General features: G+C 39.0%; 1 protein-coding gene across 1 annotated transcript; it reads right to left on the bottom strand.

The window, feature by feature from the left end:
• Positions 1-2780: 2780 nt before the first annotated feature.
• LOC113569791 (E3 ubiquitin-protein ligase pellino homolog 2) lies at positions 2781-14594 on the bottom strand. The gene is made up of 6 exons (XM_026997821.3): positions 14275-14594; positions 10088-10217; positions 9826-9927; positions 8886-9083; positions 8536-8721; positions 2781-6576 (listed from the first exon to the last, which is right to left on the bottom strand). Exons 1-6 carry the CDS (start codon positions 14346-14348, stop codon positions 5977-5979), a joined length of 1290 nt encoding a protein of 429 aa, XP_026853622.1. The 5' UTR covers positions 14349-14594; the 3' UTR covers positions 2781-5976.
• Between the last annotated feature and the right edge of the window lie 4579 nt (positions 14595-19173).

The raw sequence follows: 19173 nt of genomic DNA, 5'->3' as shown, positions 1-19173 counted from the left end.
GATTTAACAATAAGAGACCCATACTTTCAATAACTGTGTGCAAAAAAACCTCAGATCCTTGAAGGGCCTAGGGCTCCTCAGCCACTCATCAGAATTTAAATGCCCTGAGGAGAGCACTTCAGCACATAAACTAAAAATAAACACTGTTGAGGTTACGTTGAAGTTTCAGGTAAATAGCAAAATTTGGACTACATTAAGTTGTAATAAAACAAGAGGCTAGACAAACAAACATGCTGTTTATGAATGGCAGATATACAACAGACAGGATTAACGCAAAAACCCAGTTCTGCTAACAGGATAACATCCATAATAAACTTCATTAATCTTATGAATTCATTAAAAAACATCCTACTTGGTTCATTTTATATAGCTTATAAATATAGATATTCTCTAATATACAACGAGGGCGGTAATGCAAGACTACATACAGCACATAATTGGATTTACAAACTGGGTGGCTAAATTTGTCACACTCTTTGACTCTGCACAAAGTAAGTGTGCCAAACAAGTGCAAAAAGTTTGCACATTTTAAAAAATCCTTACTAAGTGAACTGTTTGAGCAATATAGCTAATGCATGCGATCACAGATCCTCTGCCAGGGTGAGGACCATGGGGACGGTATGAGCAAGGCAGCAAACTGCAGCTCTGCCTCAGCATTTTCCCAACATGGACACTGACAGTAATGGGGAGTGGAGGAGTTGCAAATCCTGCCTGTGAGACCACATCTAAGTCTGCTCTCTTCACCAAGCTCCGGTCCCTTCGTGCTTATATCCACATGGTGTGCTCTCAGCCAAACACACATTCATCCACTCAAATATAGGACAGGCTGATGCATGACAAATATACTATACTGCAAAGGACTATCCAGGCCACTTCATAAGCTGCATATGGAACAGTGTGTGTATATATATAATATTTACTGTATAAACTGAAAAATCTTTCGGATTTAGCATTGCTGTGAATCACTAAACTAATCTTTAGTTGTATAACCACTGTTTCTGAGAACTGCTTCACATATGTTTTGCATGGAGTTGACCAACTTCTGGCACCTGTGAACAGGTATTCCAGCCCAGGATGATTTGACAACTTTCCATAATTCCTCTGCATTTCTTGGTTTTGCCTCAGAAACCTCAGAAGCCACTCCATAACTTTAATTTTGTTGGTCTGTAACCAAGATGCTGCTCGCTTACTGGTGTGTTTGGGGTCGTTGTCTTGTTGAAACTCCCATTTCAAGGGCATTTCCTCTTCAGCATAAGACAACATGACCTCTTCAAGTATTTTGATATATGCAAACGGATCCATGATCCCTGGTATGCGATAAAAACTTTCATCAGTCCACAAAATGTTTATCCATTTCTCTTTAGGCCAGTCCATGTGTTCTTTGGCAAATTGTAACCTCTTCAACACATCTTTTTTTTTAACAGTGGGACTTTGCGAGGGCTTCTTGCTGATAGATTATCTTCACACAGGTGTCTTCTAATTGTCACAGTACTCACAGGTAACTTCCGTCCGTCTTTCATCACCCTGGAGCTGATCATTGGCTAAGTCTTTGCCATTCTGGCTATTCTTTGATCCACTTGAATGGTAGTCTTCCATTTTCTTCCACATCTCTCTGGTTTTGCTTTCCATTTTAAAGCATTGGCGATCATTTTAGTCTAGCAGCCTATCATTTTCTGCACTTCTTTATATGTTTTCCCCTCTCCAATCAACGTTTTAATCAAAGTACACTGCTCTTCCTGAACAATGTCTGGAACAACCCATTTTTCTCAGGTTTTCAGAGAGAAATGCATGTACAACATGTGTTGGTTTCATCCTTAAATAAGGGCCACCTGATTGACATGTTTTTTCACAGAATGAATGACCTCACTAATTGAACTCCACACTGCTTTTCTTTTGAACATGCCCGTTTCAATTAATTTTTCAATTACACAAACTCAGGAGCATGCATATCATGAATGTTGGGTCTGATGGTTTTCTATGACTCTACTACACCTACTGGTAAATTATTTGCCATGTAGTAATATAATTTCTACCAAAAACAGTGATTGATCTGGTTAGTCATGTTGGACTGCTATTATTTTGAACCCAGCTGTGTGTGTGTGTGTGTGTATATATATATATAAAATATATTCGCTGACTTCTAATTAAATCAATCTAGGCCTATTTCTCTCTGCATTTTAGTATTACATTTACTTTGTTCATCACCTTGGCACAGAAAGTGGTAGCTAGACTTATTTACAGCTATTAAAGTAGGGCAAAAATAAAACACAGGCTTGTGATTATTTCTCATTAAATTTAGGAAAGACTATGGACAGTATTCAACTTGCTAAAGCCTAAACACAAATCAAACTGTATTTTAAAACTACATTACTAAAGAATGATTCTCTCAGTAAAATCTTGTAATTTAGTCATTACTGTTATCTGAAACTTTATTGCGCTGCGATAGTTACAAAGTCTTAAATAATATAGTTAATACCATGCACAGCAAGATTTAATGACTTCTCATATCAAACATGAATATTAAGAAGAGAAGGAATTAACTCAGTCAGGTTCATTCGAAGTCAACGATGTACTTTATACTGCCACCCAGTGCCAGTTTTCCATTAAAACACTGTTAGTAGCTAAAATTATATATATAAAAAAGAAATACTTGTCTGACTTCAGCCAAAGATGAAGCTGCCATTAACAAATTACCAACAGAATGAAAGCCACTGGAGGGAAAAAAAAAAATCTAAAAAGGCAATGCTGCCCTCTGCAGGAAGAATTTGTATTTAGTCCACACACACACACACACACACACACACACACACACACACACACACACACACACACACACACACACAATTTGGGAAACGTCTTTTATTAGGTTTTAATTTGTGATTGTCAGTGCACCTTGGGTTTAAGCATAGAAGTGTACCTTTGTGTTCATTGCATGGTTTGATAGCTAGTCATCGAGTCTTTTTCAGTGGAATGTGACAGTGAAGAGGTTACAGGTCATGAACCCTAGTCGGTAAGTAATGCATTACATGGGTCAAACACAAGGTGCAGCCATTTTCACATCATTCAGATAGGATACATCATGACTGACAACACTCAAACTGATCACTTTTTAAGTCACTTTTTCTACCATCTCTAATCCCAGTCAAAGTATAAACTCTTAACAAGGATCCTTTCATCCAGTGTGAGACTATATTAGTAATATAGTTAAATATGGTTATATAAAACCCTTAAAAAAATGTGGACCCTCAGGATGCGGGTAAGCATAAGTATTGAAATACTGTTTTGAAATTGAGCTAATGACTCTTTAGGGGCACATATTCCCAGACCAACCTATATGCAGAGAAATGACAGTAAAATATGCAAGATGGCTGATCAACATAAAAACAAAAACAAAACACCTGCAGGGAAAACACTGCACAGGCTAAACATAATAATTTCACACATCTTGAATATGCCCCTGAATTTCATGTCCTCCTCCAAGATGAAACCTTGTGATTTATGGGACACTGAATTATACTACTTCACAGGCACGTGCACGCACGCCCGCCCGCACACACACACACACACACACACACACACACACACACACACACACACACACACACACACACACACACACACACACACACACACACACACACACACACACACACACACCTATAGCCCTGCTAACAGTGCACACACACCCCTATAGCCCTGCTAACAGTGCCATATGCATTCAGAGAATAGAGACCCTGGGTAGAGTGTAAACTTTTACTTGTGTAAACCTGAGGACACCCATTATCAGTCTGCAGGGGACCAGTGAATCAAAAAGCCCTTAGCAGATTAAGAATGGGGGCAGAACAGCATTTTTGAACCATGTGGAAGACATGGAATAATCTATGCTAGAGCAACAGCCTGCTGCAACACACAACTTCAGTTTAAAACAAGGTGGGTATCTGACTACACTGGCAACTGACTGAACATGCTGCTTCAAAGACATCTGAACTTGACCATGGTCTCAGTGAGCAACAAAACCAAAGTTTGGCCATTCAATCATCATCCAATTTTAGTGGTTGACCAGCTCAGGATAATAGTAAATGCATATTCTCATTGGCACAATGCAACAGAGAGCAAAGAACACCACAAGTCTCTTGAAAAAGGAATCACAAATCACAGAGAAATGCAATTTAGCAGATGTGAATTACATTATGGCAACAAAGAGGAAAAGCCAAAAACCCAGCATGCACCAATTTTATCAATATAAAAATATGTGGTTAAATTGAGATTTCTTCTCTTGCATGAGGTAAAGGAGAGCTTATCTTTCTTTACACCCTACAGTTGTTATGCAGCTTATCTTATCTAGAATGCTAAAAGATGCACAGTGTGAGGCCTGCAGGAGCATGGGCGACTTAGCAGGGGAATGTGTGCCTCACATTGACCAAAACATTCAAACACATTCAAGGATTGCAGTGAACGTGTGATAAAAAATACATATGAATCCTTTAAATTCTATGACGGCTAGCACCAAGGAAGAATTTTACCTAAGCAGTGGAATAGTACATTCATCATATTTGTATTTAGGGCTTCCTATGCCATAGTAGTGTGACACAGTGAGGCATACTTACATCAGCTGTGAACTCTCCAGAACTCAAATCATATATGCACGCACACGCACACACACACAAACACAATGTATGTATGTATGTATCTGTGTGTGTGTGTGTGTGTGTGTGTAGTATATATATATATATATATATAGCAAATATACTGCTATATGCAACACTTGTATATAAAAAAATCTGACCTTGAGTCAAAGTTAGTAACACAATAATCATGTATAAAAATATGACATCTTGACTTTTTCTTAACTACTCTAAATACTGTAGCTACAACTTCTAAGGTCATTTAAATGCTAAAACAATAATAATACCAATAACAATCTATAAAAGAAAAATCACAAAGGCTACATTACTCTCGACTTGGTAAAGCCCTTCAATCAAAGGCCGAGCTCAACCATGTTTAAGTCAGAATCAGGTAGCACACATTTAAGTCATTGCATCTGTCAGCTAAGCTATAGCTTAATTCTAGTAATTCTGTTTATTGCTTAAGATGAGTGTTGCGTAGGGGTGTGTCCTTGCAAGTGTGTCAAGTGAGATGAAATCAAAGATCATAAATTCAGAAAGCACTGAAATTGGCCAAAGATGGGTAAAAAGAAGGCAAAGGAGAAGGGAGTGTGACAGTGCACTGGAAATTTAGTCCCTTGATTAAAGGCTGGATGTTAGGTCTTACAGAATTATTTCTTATGAATACCCATCCTGTGAATTTATATCTTGAGACTTCTAAAAACTAAAAAAAAAGCAACAAAACTAAGAAGCAGAACAGAGACTGATCCAAAAGCATTAATATAAGTATCCAAAGGTTTAATAAACAGCATGCAATAATTGGGGGTTTTAGTGTGAATTGGGACTCAAGAGATACTGTTGTTTAATGGATTCACAAGTTCTGTCTGGCACTGTCCAAACATGGGACGTTTTTGAATACAGACTTTCCAAGGAGTAAGCTTTTGTTTTTTTTTAAATTATGCTAAAACCAATAATAATGCAATTGTCAGTGCCAACCTTAAGAGCTTTGGGTAATGTTATGGTTCTTTGAACACATATTTCAAATGCCACCAAACATGAACCAGCCCAGTAGCCCATCTGAGCATGCTGATATGGCCTAGGGAAAGCCTTGCCTTTTTGATCACCACCAGCAGAATGAATGAGAAAAACAACGGAAAATCTAACGAATTTAAGGATGGCTTTTAACCAGGATAACTCAGGAATGTATTCCAAACAAAGAATACACATGCTGAGTTTAGTGTGTACATACTCTAAGGGAAGCAACAGTAGATGTCATTTTAGCATGTGCATCTACAGTATGAACACATTCCTGAGAAAAATGCTAGTCTCCACAGTACTCCTGTCCTGCCTTCTACCCTCTCTGGCCATTTCATCAATCTATGGGCCCTTGGAAGATAAGGCGGGTGAACCCAGGAATGCCCACCAGCGGGGCTGAGCAGAAGGGACATGTGGGCCGAAAGGCGTGGGTCCCATGCGGCAATGATGTCTCAGCCCAATACCTGGCCGTCCTCTCTGAGCACACATGACCGCAGGGCACGAAGGCATGTGTGGGGGCCCCAGCGTCCACGTAGAAAGCAGGCTCGCAGCCTAGCCAGAGGGGAACGTAGGGACCAACTGATCGGCAGAGGGGGCATTCCCGCCTACCGCCTGTGCCACTGGCGGCCCCTTCCTCCCGGTCACGGGTGCGCTCAGGCCGCTGGCCCCAGTCGTGGCGGCCATGGACGTGACCACAGGTGAGGTAGGCCCAAGGCTGGCGCTCCTCCAGGCTGTGGCTGCGAGGCAGGCTGGGGAAGGCCAGCGTGCTTAGGCCAACGGGGCACTGTGGCCGTGCTGCATTCAGCTCCAGACGGAGGGCATCCAAGTGACGCAGGGTGGGGGCTTTGAGTAAGCCTTCAGCGGTGCGCCACAGCAGGGTCGCACCGCACAGATCCACCAGAGAGCCATCCTGCAGGGCACTGCTCTCACCCTGTGCCTAAGTAAACACAGGAGCATTCAGTGGCATCAAAACAGGCCAAACACACCATTATCAAACACAATTATAGAATATTCCTCCTCTACTGAACACACAGCTCTTTAGCTTCCAGCATTATGTAAACAAAAAAGTGGCACGCGTTCAGCACTTGGCCAATGATGATCTCAGGTTGTGGACATATTTTCCAACTATAGTTGTCTTGATGCGCTGGAACTTGGCTCCAACCCTCAGTCAACACACCTTTCGCTAATCAAGTCCTTCTCAAATCCGATTGACTGGATTGGATACCTGCAGTATCTGCATAAGCAGGTAATGACCACAGGAGAAAGGTGGGTTGGTGAACCGGGTTGGTGAACCTCGCTGATATGAGTTGTGCAGTCCATATGTTTCCCAACTGTCAGCTTGTCAGATGTTTTGCATTACATTATTGCAGCGATACATTAAACACTTACTGCAGTGTGGGAATGCTTCTTTAACACTTTCTTTCTTTGAATTGTTGCACAGTCATCTCCCTAGTGTCACTCATTTATACCCACTAAATCTCTATGGTATGTCACCAACCAACCTGCAAAAGTGAACACGAACACATGCTTCCTGCGAGACATATGAAGAAGGCCACTGCATCTTTTCAAACTGCTGTTCACACAGTCAAAGCTGAACATCCCTAAAGGAAAGTGCTGACTGCCCGGTCATGTGTATGTGAGCTGGCAGATACCCATTTTTGGCAAGAACCAGTGAGGCTCTACATAGGAGAGAAGCAGGGCCAGTTGTGTACTTGTACCCCCAGACATTGATGTTGGGGGTCATGGCATCATTATGGAGTCTAGCTCCCCACATCAGCTGCACCACTCAAGGGGTCTGGGCTGCATATTACAGGTACTGTGATATATACAGAATGCAAGAGCTACCACATTTGCTGTAGCAAATGTGGTAACTTGTCAATTAAACATTCAAGTGAGAGCAAAATTTGTTGGTGGAAGAAGTGTTAGAGCTAAGTGTTAATGTCATGCTACCTGAAAGCCACCTCAAGCACTAGTAGAGTGCATCTGGAAAGTATTCACAGCGCTTCACTTTTTCCACATTTTGTTATGTTACAGCCTTATTCCAAAATGGATTAAATTAATTCCTCGACCCTGACTAGTCTCCCAGTTCCTGCTGCCAAAAAACAACCCCACAGCATGATGCTGCCATCACCATGCTTCACTGTAGGGATAGTATTGGTCAGGTAATGAGCGGTGCCTGGTTTCCTCCAGACATGACGCTTGGCATTCAGGCCAAAGAGTTCAATCTTTGTTTCATCAGACCAGAGAATTTTGTTTGATTTTTTGGGTTTTTTATTTTTAATAAATTTGCAAAAATTCCAAACAAACGTTTTTCACTTTGTCATTATGGGGTATTGTGTGTAGAATATTAAGGGAAAAAAATTATTTAATCCATTTTGGAATAAGGCTGCAACATAAAATGTGGAAAAAGTGAAGCCCTGTGAATACTTTCCAGATGCACTGTAAGTACCAGTCTTGCATAGTTAGAAAGGAATCACAGATTAACTTTTAACTGTTGTCTTTATAGTCCTTTATATAGTTTTATAATATAGGTTCACTACAAGATTGGCCAGATGCTACAAATGTAAATGGAGAGGATTCTGAACCTCCCCCTTACCCTTTGTCAGATTACACAGCAAGCTTTATGCTTCCAATAATAATATCACTGTAATCATAATATCTGGAGCCCTGAAATGCTCTTAATGTACACACTTACATTCAGAATTCAATCAACAGTTTCCCTGTTTTTATTTTAAAAGTATGTTTGCCAAAGCCACTGTTGTTCTTCTGAAATCCCTGAATTTTGAAATGCTACCATTAAGACATATATGCATTGCTTTTCTATGACCTGTGTCTAATTTAGGCTATGGCAGGAGTAAGGGAATTATGGTATCAAACGATTAGTGACCGCATTTACCAACTGGCCACGCACGGGTCCAGATCTGGTCTCTCTCAGGGTGTAGACATCTCCACAGACAGAAATCTCTCTCCACATGCCCTGCTTTGGCTCTTCAGGGAAACCCTGGGTATGCATCACCAGCACCCCATTGGTCGTGAGCCCATCCATATGACCATCTGGGTTCTTCCACTTGGTGGCCTTTTCCTGCAGGAAGAGTGATTAGTATTAAGGGATGATAGAAAAAGGTAGGTTACCTTCTTTCCCCTGGTTTCCCTCCATACAACTCCTTCTGGGTCACCTCCTCCTAATAACATAGTGAAAAGAAAGTATGTCTAAATGTTTTCCAATTGACTGTGAGGAATACTCACCCCAAGGAAAATGTTTTTGGAGGAGTCAAAGCCAGCTGCATAAATACGGGCAGTGTAGGGGGGGTTCCTTTCACAGACCACCCTACAGGCAAAGCGTGAGATTGTGCTGGGGGCAACAGAGGAATCCTCACTCTCTTTTGACCCACCCGGCGTATCGGTCACCACAAAGTCTATGGGGCTCTCAGTGGAGCGACCAATCTAGAAGCAATCACATGCAGAGTGAATTATGGACATTATTTGAAAAAAATTAAATACAAAATTTCAGTCCATGTACATTCCACACTAGGCCTGAACAACTGATCATTTTCAAACTGCAATTTCAAAATGTGATTTTAAAATCATAGCTCTATTAATTACACAGTTAAATATATTCAATTGCTTAATGAGAACAGCTTTAAAAAATTTTAATTAGTGCAGTTAAAATAAATTTTAGTAGCAACTGTGCTAATTCTTTTCATGCAGGAACAAAGTAAGCTCGTAAGTATGCTTGGAAGATGTTTAAAACTATGAATGCTCACCTGGTGCTTAGAACATAACTTAAATTGCAATTGCAATACAGATCTGACAAATCGGCATTACGTATTTTATCAAATTGTCCAGTTCTATTGCATACAATGTTATTTATTTTTTGATCTTTATATTTGGGAGCATTGTTTAAAAACTGGGCTGCAGATTTTGTTGCCACTTTGTAACACGTGACATGACGTATATGAAATATTTTTGAAGCATTATATGTTAGTGTGCTTTGTATCAATACAACATAACTAACACTGAACAGACAGGTCAAAACACATGAAAAATTCTAACTATTAAAACACACCCTATTTGTGTAATTTTGCAGTGAACCCATAATAAAGAAAACGTATCGTGTTGGTTGTGGATGCTAACAATTCATAGCTAAATAAGTGTTGCAATTCCACTGAGACAATCAGTGCCTCACCTGGAACATATCTGTGTCATCGTCATGGCAATATTCCACCACCACAGTCTGATTCCTAGAGAGGGTGAAGGAGATACTGTGCTGACCCCTGCTGTTAACCGCCTGAAACCAAAGCTCAAACATTAATATCAACTGATGTGCTAGTACAAAACTATGCATTTTTTGAAAATGAAAGGTATTGGTTTTAAATGGGTAAGTCACATAAGCTTGTTTAAACTGTAATGAATCTACTTGTCTATTCCTATTACAAGAAACCAAGCACCTTGCTGTCGTGTGGGTTGCTGATGATGTGAACAGCACTTGGCTTGACCCCATTAGCTTTTGCCCTCCTGTATAGAGCAAAACGACTCCTTTTGCGACCCTTATCTCCACCGGGAAGGGAGCCATTGTACCTGAAGATCAACAACAGAAAGAAATCTATAACAAAAGGCACAGACTGACAAAAATCTCAGTTGTTTTTTTTTTTATTTAAAAAGTGATTTTTGGGAACATGAGGTCTTGTGAATGATGTGAAAGGCATGTTTTTCCAATTTGTATCAAGGAGTCCCAGGGGAGTTGTTTATTTACACTACTGAATGCCACTGAAGCAGACCTATACGGAGGTGAAAACCAGGAAGAGAAACATAGCGAGTTTTTTATGCTGAAAAACAAACCTTTGTGCCATGACAAGTTTTGACAGAGGTGTTACCTGGCCACACAATGAATGCCACAAACAGTATTAGACAGAAACATGTCTGGTCTAGTCTTAGAATCAGCCGTTAGGCTGACTGCCTTTACACAATAAACAAGGGAACTTCTTTCTAGTTCTGGCCTCATGAGGGAATGATGAAAAACACAAAGATTCAGATAAGAGGTTTTGAGATTGGTTGAAACCATCAGATGCACCCGATAATCATAATTGGTATAGTGTTCCATGCTCTCTACGTTTTAGAGAGATCTGAATGTTTTGTACACAGTAAGTTTGGCATTCAGTCTCTAGAGTCTACACTCTGTTGTTCTTTCTGCAGCTATTCATGCTATCCAGTGACAAACAGCACAACTAAGGCAAAGCAAGGGAAACTACAGAGATGGTGCCCCAGTGAGTATTCAAAAGGCCCTGATGGCAGTCACAACTCTGAACTATGAACTACAACACTCATTTCCAATCCATTCTCGGAAGTCAGGTTTAAAGTAATAACCACTATTCTATAATAAACTGTTTTGTGCCTATGTCATCTAAGCTCAACAACAAAGAATGACTCTAGGCTAAACAGCAAAGGCAGATGCTTACATTTAAACTATGCAAAAACCTTTGGGATGGTTTCATGCAGGTCGCCAGCAGTCTCACCCAGTTTTGTGGAATGTCTACGCAATTTGCGGTGAGCAGTGGTGCAAAAGCATTGACTGTGCTCAGAGTGGTCAATGTGCCAGTTCAGCACTGCACACTGAGATAGCAGAACTAGTGTTTGCATGAATGCACATGCGCGCACATGCACAAATTAAATATTCAAATACCTTCTCCTCCTGTACTTTCATGCTGACCTAAAAGACTTGGGATGAACAGCTAAGTGAAATATAGCAGTATACATCAATGCAAGAGGAAAAATTTGCCTAGATTAATACATTAAAGAGCACAATTGTTCAGCAGTCTATTCAGATAAAAATAGATGCGTTTCACACCTAGGAATAAAGCAGCACCCATGATTTACCACACAAAATCTCTCATACTAAAACACTGACATAAGGCTGCCACTCACTTCTGAATATACTCCATTTCTATGTCCACAAACCAAGTCAGACCATGATTACTTTCCATTGTAAAAAAGCACAAACTAATACAATTTGTACTGAGCAATTTTTTTTACTTGCTCATATATGTGTGTGTGTGAGCTGTGGAAGCAAAGTGCAATTTGCAGAGGTGATGAAGGATCCTTGTATGAAATGTTCTGTTTCTCTGGAAACTCTGTACTTTACCACAACTTTGAACATCTCAACATGTCTTACTACAGTACACTGCAGTTACTCACCTGAAATCTACTCTGAATATTTTACATAAGTTATATATGTGCAAGTGAAAAAACAGTGTGCTGTATAACTTATATAAAATATTCGAAGTAGATTTCAGGTGAGTAACTGCAGTGTACTGTAGTAAGAGATGTTGAGATATTCAAAAGTTGTAGTAAAGTACAGAGTTTGTGTATAAAGGTGTATGCATATTAAGTACACCTTGCTAGTACCCCCTAGGATTCCCTTTATTAGGTACACCTCGCTAGTACCTCTAAAAGCTCCGTAACTCTTCATGGAATAGATTCAACAAGGCATTGTAAATATTGCTCAAAGATTTTGGTCCATGTTGACATGACTGTAGCAACTGCCTGATGCTGGATTTTCAGCTGCATATCCATGATGTGAATGTCCCATTACACCACATCCCAAAGGTGCTCTACTGTACTGAGATCTGGTGACTTTGGAGGCCATTTGAGTACAGTGAACTGATTGTCATGATTAAAAAACCAGTTCGAGATGATTTGAGCTTTGTGACTTGGCACACTCTCCTGCTTGAAGAAGCCATTAGAAGATGGGTAAACTGTGGTTATAAAGGGAGGGACATGGTTAGCAACAAAAGTCAGGTAGGCTGTGGTGATTAAACAATGCTCAGTTGGTATTAAGGTGTCCAAAGCTGACAGGAGTGGCACCCGATGTGGTCTTCTGCTGCTGTAGCCCATCTGTTTCAAGGTTCAAAGTTTGTGCCTTCAGAAATGCTCTTCTGCATACCATAGTTGTAACAATAGGTTATCTGAGTTACTGTTGTCTTTCTATCAGCTCAAACCAGTCTGGCCATTCTCCTCTGACCTCTGGCATCAACAAGGTATTTTTGAACTGAGAACTGCCGCTCACTGAATATTTTCTCTTTTTTGGACTATTCCCTGTAAACCCCAGGGGTGGTTGTGTGTGAAAATCCCAGCAGATCAGCAGTTTCTGAAATACTCGGACCAGCCCGTTAACTACCATCTAGACTACCATTAACAACCATACCATCAAAGACATTTAAATCACCTTTCTTCCACATTCTTATGCTCAGTTTGAACTTCAGCAGGTCATCTTGACCATATCCACATGTCTAAAGTTGACTTACTAATTATACATTTGCATTAATGAGCAGTTGTACATGTGTACCTAATGAAGTGGTCGGTTTACTTATATATCAAATCCTAAAATGAGTTTAAACTCCATTTTATATTCATAAGCAGCTTGTAACCAGCACTAAAAATGAGAAATCTAGAATAAATTAACAAAACAGAACAAAACTCAAACTCAAGTTTGCTTACTAACCTTAAATAGATCACTTACTTTAATGTTTAATGGAATACTCATGTTTTAGCATCATAAAGTAAATTAAGAACAGAATAATACTGAAAACCAAACAGGTTAAAAAGGCTTGCTCATTATTTTGAATTAGATTTCACAGGAGTATTCAATTAAATTTTCGTTTCCACTCGTAATTAGCAAGACAACAGGAAGTGCATATATGGCACGACCACAAAGGAAGTACACCAGCGTCCTGTCCCACCGCACTATTGGAAGGGGGGGGGGGAGAAACAGTTGATAAGCAGTTGATAAGCAGTTTAATATCTTTTTTTTATAGTTTAATATCTCTCAAACCATTTGGAACCTCTTAGCACAAGCCCCACATGCGATAGCTGTAGCTATAATTAAACTTTAAACCACAATAATTAATTCCCCTGTCGTTTACTGTATTATACTGTGACAGACCTGTCAAGCCTCATTCATTTGCAACTCACCCAGTGGCGTATGGCAACAAGTGGGACCGATAGACTGGGACTTAGATCGAGCAACTTACACTCACAAAGAATGGGGCAGACGGGGGAAAGGTGGGGCAATCAAGTTCAAGAACTCAGGTAAACGCCTTAAGTTATATCACTGCAGCTTTATCTTGTTCTGCAAGACGAACGCCTAGGTAGCTAACACTTAGCCACCACTAGACACTTTCAACATGTTATTACTCTGGAAAGCCCAAGTAGGCAGCAACATTTTGCTAACACTTCCAGACCAGCGTTATAGTTGGCTAACTAACGCTATCACTATAATTCGGTAGTGTTAGCTAGCCAGTATGCAACAGAATGGCAATCTCAGCACCGTTTTCTGTTACAAATTTAAGTTATTTCTCAATCTAGAGTGTTTCAGTTGGACAATGTGATTTACTGATAAATATTATTTTTTCATATTAATGCTAGCTAGCTAAGTGTTTAAAATTCACAAGTGCTGTTCGTCTAGTTAAAGCCCTTGCTTAGGCTACTTCTCAACACTGTTAGCTAGGGTTAGCTCATTTGAAAACCATTCTGCTAGCCACCTAACAAATACAAAATCAGTATCTAAGAGGATATTTTAGAATGGTTCCTCGAAAGGAGGTTATGGGAGTCAATTGCCATGTGAACCTAAACTACTCACCCGAGTATCACCAACTCGCCGTATTTCACCGGATCTTTTGAGCGGGCATGTTCGTCCTGATTCGGCGACAACATGGGAATGAAAAACGTCGCTTTCCCAATGCTTTCCTTGTTACAAACGACCAAACCAGCCCTTCAAAACCAGGAACAAGTAAAAACGGTGTATCGAGAGTTGATGCTAGGCGACCGTTCTAACAGAAATATGAGTCGGATATGTTAGGGTGATTTATTTAGGAAACGTAACATATCTCTATAATTTGTTCGGGAAGCCTGGATCAGTTTGGAACGAATATTCGAACCAAGTCTGTATCACTGGTAGGTGCTGAAAAAACAGCTCGCGGCAGAGTGGAATATACCATTCTTATTAGAGGTGTGTCATTGGACTTCCTACGACATCTAAAGACGTTTATTTTTTTTCCTAAGACATGGTTGGTTTTCACTTGAAACGTGTTAATAGAAATCTCTAGCTACGCTCTAACCAAAGACAAAATTCCGTATTGCTTCTTTTTCTTTAAGTATTTCTAGGACAAAATATCCCTCTGTAGACTGTTCTGAGTGCGAGGCTTGCCTTTAACCATTACGTCAGTCTGAATAGTAAGCTAAACAGTAGTTTATGATAAACTAATGCTTAAAACAGAAGAAATTTCGTTACATTAAAAATGAGTAAATCTTTACTTGTGCAGTTGTTATGCATAGCACATTTTTTAATGCGACTTGAGTCACCATTTCAGTGGTGACTGCACTGCCAAGTAGAAAACGAGGATGCGTTCAGATTCATTCATAGAATCGGAAAATACTCATCCTGTGCATATAGTGAATTTTATCATATCATATTTGGTCTTTTATCATATTCAGAAGTTGAAAGCTTATCTAGGAACTTGTGTACACTAATAGTCTGATCTCATCTCGTATCAACACTACCCAGAACAGAAAAGAACTTGTATTCCTAAATGAAAAGAGAAGGTTGACCACCGGGAGGCGCCGCATTGATCAGCGCAGAAAAGCACATTGGACACGTTGACACACACTGTACGCGATGCATGGTAGTGCTAGTATGTAATCATCTGAACATGCCCATGGCACTTATGAACTATTAAAATGATATGAAGTTATGTAATCTAGACTACATCACGTCACGCTATCAGTGAAAGGCCCCAAATTTATTAGACATGGAACCTTTCTTTAAAAAAAAAAAGAAAAAAGAAAAAAAAAAAAGTAAATTGTCAATAAGCATGTTATTGTTCCTTGTTAATTATTGTATCTGATTGCATACATCTAAGATGGGAATATCGTTATCATTAAAGTAGCTCTATTGGTCCATTAATAGGATGGGTAAACACCAGTTATGCTTTTAGATGGCTTGTTAATGGATACAACAGCATATGCTAAACTTCCTTGCCCACCTGTCATAATTTTCCTTATTGTGGATCAGAATAAAATGTAATTTGTCTGTCTAAAAGGATAAAAAGAAACAGGGTTTCTAAACCACTTCTGCTACTCTGTAATCCTCTGCTGTATTCCTCAGTCCTGCATATCTAATGTTTCAGCGGTTCCCAGGCTCCTGTTTCAAGCATTAATGCCAGAAAGGATAAAATGCTGACAGCATAGACAGGTACTTTGGAAAGGCCTTGACCCTGGCAGCCAAACAGCATTCATATGCCATCCCTTTTTCCAGTATTAGGAGGGTCATCACATAACACTGTTATCTTGTCATATGTTTGAAGATTTGAGAGGGATAATGGAGGAAAAGAAAGTATCAGAAGAAGCTTCTGAAGCACTGTCAACATCACTCACATAAATGTGCACAGCAAACACAAACTGCAGGCTAACGATCTTTAGAATAATCCTTGTGAATCTCTGCATAAATGAACCTAAACTGTTATCAGACGAGGCTAATGCAAAGCACCATAAATACGAGTATATATATATATATATATATATGTGCTATAAGTATTAGCATAATACAATTAAGTGTCGTATGATACAGTTGTGAGTGCATTGTTTACACACAGTCTTCTGCAGTATTTAACGTAATATCACAATTATTCAGAACTGATGGATATGGAGAAATAATTGTAGGGGAGTGTTTTCTAATTTCATTCCAATACCCTGTGTAGGTCTTATCGCATATTTAAAGGTCCCTCTTGAACTGTAGCTAATGCAGGGCTCTTCTGGTAATGTTCAAATCAGGTCGGATAAAAGTCTGAGGGTGAAAATTTGAACAATGAAACAATTAGATGTTTATGGACATATTTAGACATATTTTGTTTTACAGTGGCAAAACACTGGAATTCTAAAAAAACCTGTGATTTCCTAGTCAACACAAGCAGTCTTTTCAGGGCTATTATGTTATGTTTTGAGCACCCGACAGACACCTTGACAGAGCAAACCCTATTGTGACACGGGGTGAAATATGAAACCACAGTCTTCTAAGTAATCAGTCCTAGTAGGAGGACAACTGTAGTTCAGCCAAAATGAATCCTTCTCAGCTCAACAAATAATGTGGTTGGAAGAGGCTGCTAAGAGCCACAGGAGAACCTGTTGAAAAGCTCAGATAAATTTCTTTGGCAGCAGCGGTTGTTGTGGGAAAGTATTTTGTACATTGTAAGAAATACTGATATATTAGAGAAACATGACCCCTTTTAATGCAGATTATTGTTAAAGATTTATTAATGGATTATAAATATTTAACAAAAATGTGGATAATCCTATGTATAACTATATGCATATGAATAGGCACTTGCAAAGCCTAATGCAACCTGGTTTAGCACTTTAAATAAATATTTGTTTTTAGTCTGCTCAAATTCTGTACATGGGATAAATGTGATAAACAATCTATTGAACAAAATTAATAATTAAACACACTTGTGCTTCTGTAATTATGTCAGGGTCTTATACATTTGGCCTTTAGCCAGTGAGAATGTAAAACAATGTTCCTATCCATCATAACGTATTACCATGTGTTACACTGGAAGTGCACACAATTTTCTGTCATACTGGATAATACTGCTGATCATAATTTCAGGTAAAAGAAACAGTTTTTCAGTATCATATGTTGCACGTCCCCGTGAACGTAACCATTCCACATATGCAGGAACACAAAGCTATCACCAGACACAAAATCCTGAAGGCCTTTTAATTGTTTTCATATGTATATGGGAAAAGAAAAAGCTTTAAAAATGGTTTCTAGGGATTTAACTTGATGCAGCTTTAAGACAAGCAAAACAAGCACAAGGAACAAATAGAATGCAGGCTGCTCAGTGATATTGTTTGGGTTTTTGAGATTACTGGCAAAATATATTTTGCAATTTGTGTTTCTAAGTTAAGGAAGGCTTAATGCTATGTGCTAATCCCTTGTTAGTCTGGCCAAGCCTATTTAAATAGTCTGTAGATAATGTGAGAGGAAGTGATTAGCCTGATAATTAATTTGTAAATACAATAAAACAATGAAGTACACAAGCAGAAACATTTTAAATATCAGAAGTACAATAACAAAATTTACCCAACTGGTAGCGTGTAAGTGCACAGTGTAAGTGTAAAAAAGACTGTATAGACTTTTCTAACGTGATAGATTTACAATTAGTGCATAATTTACCATGCTGTGGATTTACCCATTTGTTTCAGTTAAATCTATTTTCTATATGTTAGGAGCTATATTATGCTCAACACCATTATACACACTATGTCTGCAACTGTTTGACATTTTAATTGAGAATTAATTACATTTTATAAATCAACTTGCACAAGAAAAGTTCAATAATAAAGTTCAATAATAATGCTAAGATTAAATCTATTTCTAGTTGTCACTGGTTATCCAGAGAGATCAAACAATCAGTCAGTCTCTAACTAGAAGCTAGTAGAATGAAATCTCTTTTAATAATCCTTAGAAATTTCTAAATTATCTATTTATCTCAAACTTCATTTTGGAACAGATGAGTACAATTGGTATCTATAGCAAAAGTAATGCTTGCCTGGAGGAGGGTAGGGGGTTTAAAACGTAGTGTCGCTCCCACAAGTATTGAGTGGAAGGCTCAGATGAAATTGATTTCTTTGAATAGCAGCTGTACTTTGTGCTTAGCCACTTTTGTGTAGCCTTGTCTCTGGCAGCCATCAATCCCTCCCAGGGCTGCAGATACAACTGGAAAACTGATATAGTGTGTGTATTCCAAACACATTGCTGTTCTGTTACACTAATCTGTGTTGTGTGTCCTAAGATGATCATGCCCGAACACCAATGAGCCATGCCTGACTTGTGGGCAATGGATGGTCAGCAATCACAGGAACTTTTGGCCTTTCCTTATAGACACTTGACATGCATTATTGCAAACATTGCTTAAAAACAACAAACTGATTTTGCACATTGTTTTAGCAAAAAAAACTACAATTTTCTTATTTTCAGTTGTTGCTGAATATGTATCATATTTATAGCATTTAGCTGATGCTTTTGTCCAAAGCCACTTACAATTATAATTGAATACAACATGAACAATTGATGGTTAAGCGCCTTACTCAGGGCCCCAACAGTGACAGCCTGGTGGGGGGGGGGGGGGTGTTGTACTGGCAACCTTCTAATTACTACTTGAGTATGTGAAACACTGAGCTACCACTGCCCCAAGAAGGAAGTATCTATCTATCTATCTATCTATCTATCTATCTATCTATCTATCTATCTATCTATCTATCTATCTATCTATCTATCGATCTATCGATCGATCTATCTATAAACATATTTATCTGTTTATGACAACTGTATTAGTATGTAAAAATACCTAATGAAGGCCATATGTATTGTTCTGTAGTGTGCTATCACTTTGCAGGTGAGAAGCAACATTAAAACTAGAACATAAAAACTAAAACTAGAAGCTGCCCAAATAAACAATACAGGGAACCCACAAGGTTC

Source organism: Electrophorus electricus, chromosome 7 (genome assembly GCF_041902795.1).
Source record: "Electrophorus electricus isolate QZ-2024a chromosome 7, ASM4190279v1, whole genome shotgun sequence".
Taxonomy (NCBI): Eukaryota; Metazoa; Chordata; class Actinopteri; order Gymnotiformes; family Gymnotidae; genus Electrophorus; species Electrophorus electricus.
Note: the sequence above shows the minus strand (reverse complement) of the source record. Positions and strands in the feature narration are given on the sequence as shown.

What these genes read in the sequence shown, in the direction of transcription:
- LOC113569791 (XM_026997821.3), bottom strand. Translation starts at nt 14,348, where the DNA reads ATGTTGTCGCCGAATCAGGACGAACATGCCCGCTCAAAAGATCCGGTG. An exon ending in ATGACACAGATATGTTCCAG is followed by an intron (nt 9,084 to 9,825) that starts GTGAGGCACTGA and finishes GATTGCTTCTAG; the next exon opens with ATTGGTCGCTCCACTGAGAG. An exon ending in GACCCGTGCGTGGCCAGTTG is followed by an intron (nt 6,577 to 8,535) that starts GTAAATGCGGTC and finishes GTGTTTACTTAG; the next exon opens with GCACAGGGTGAGAGCAGTGC.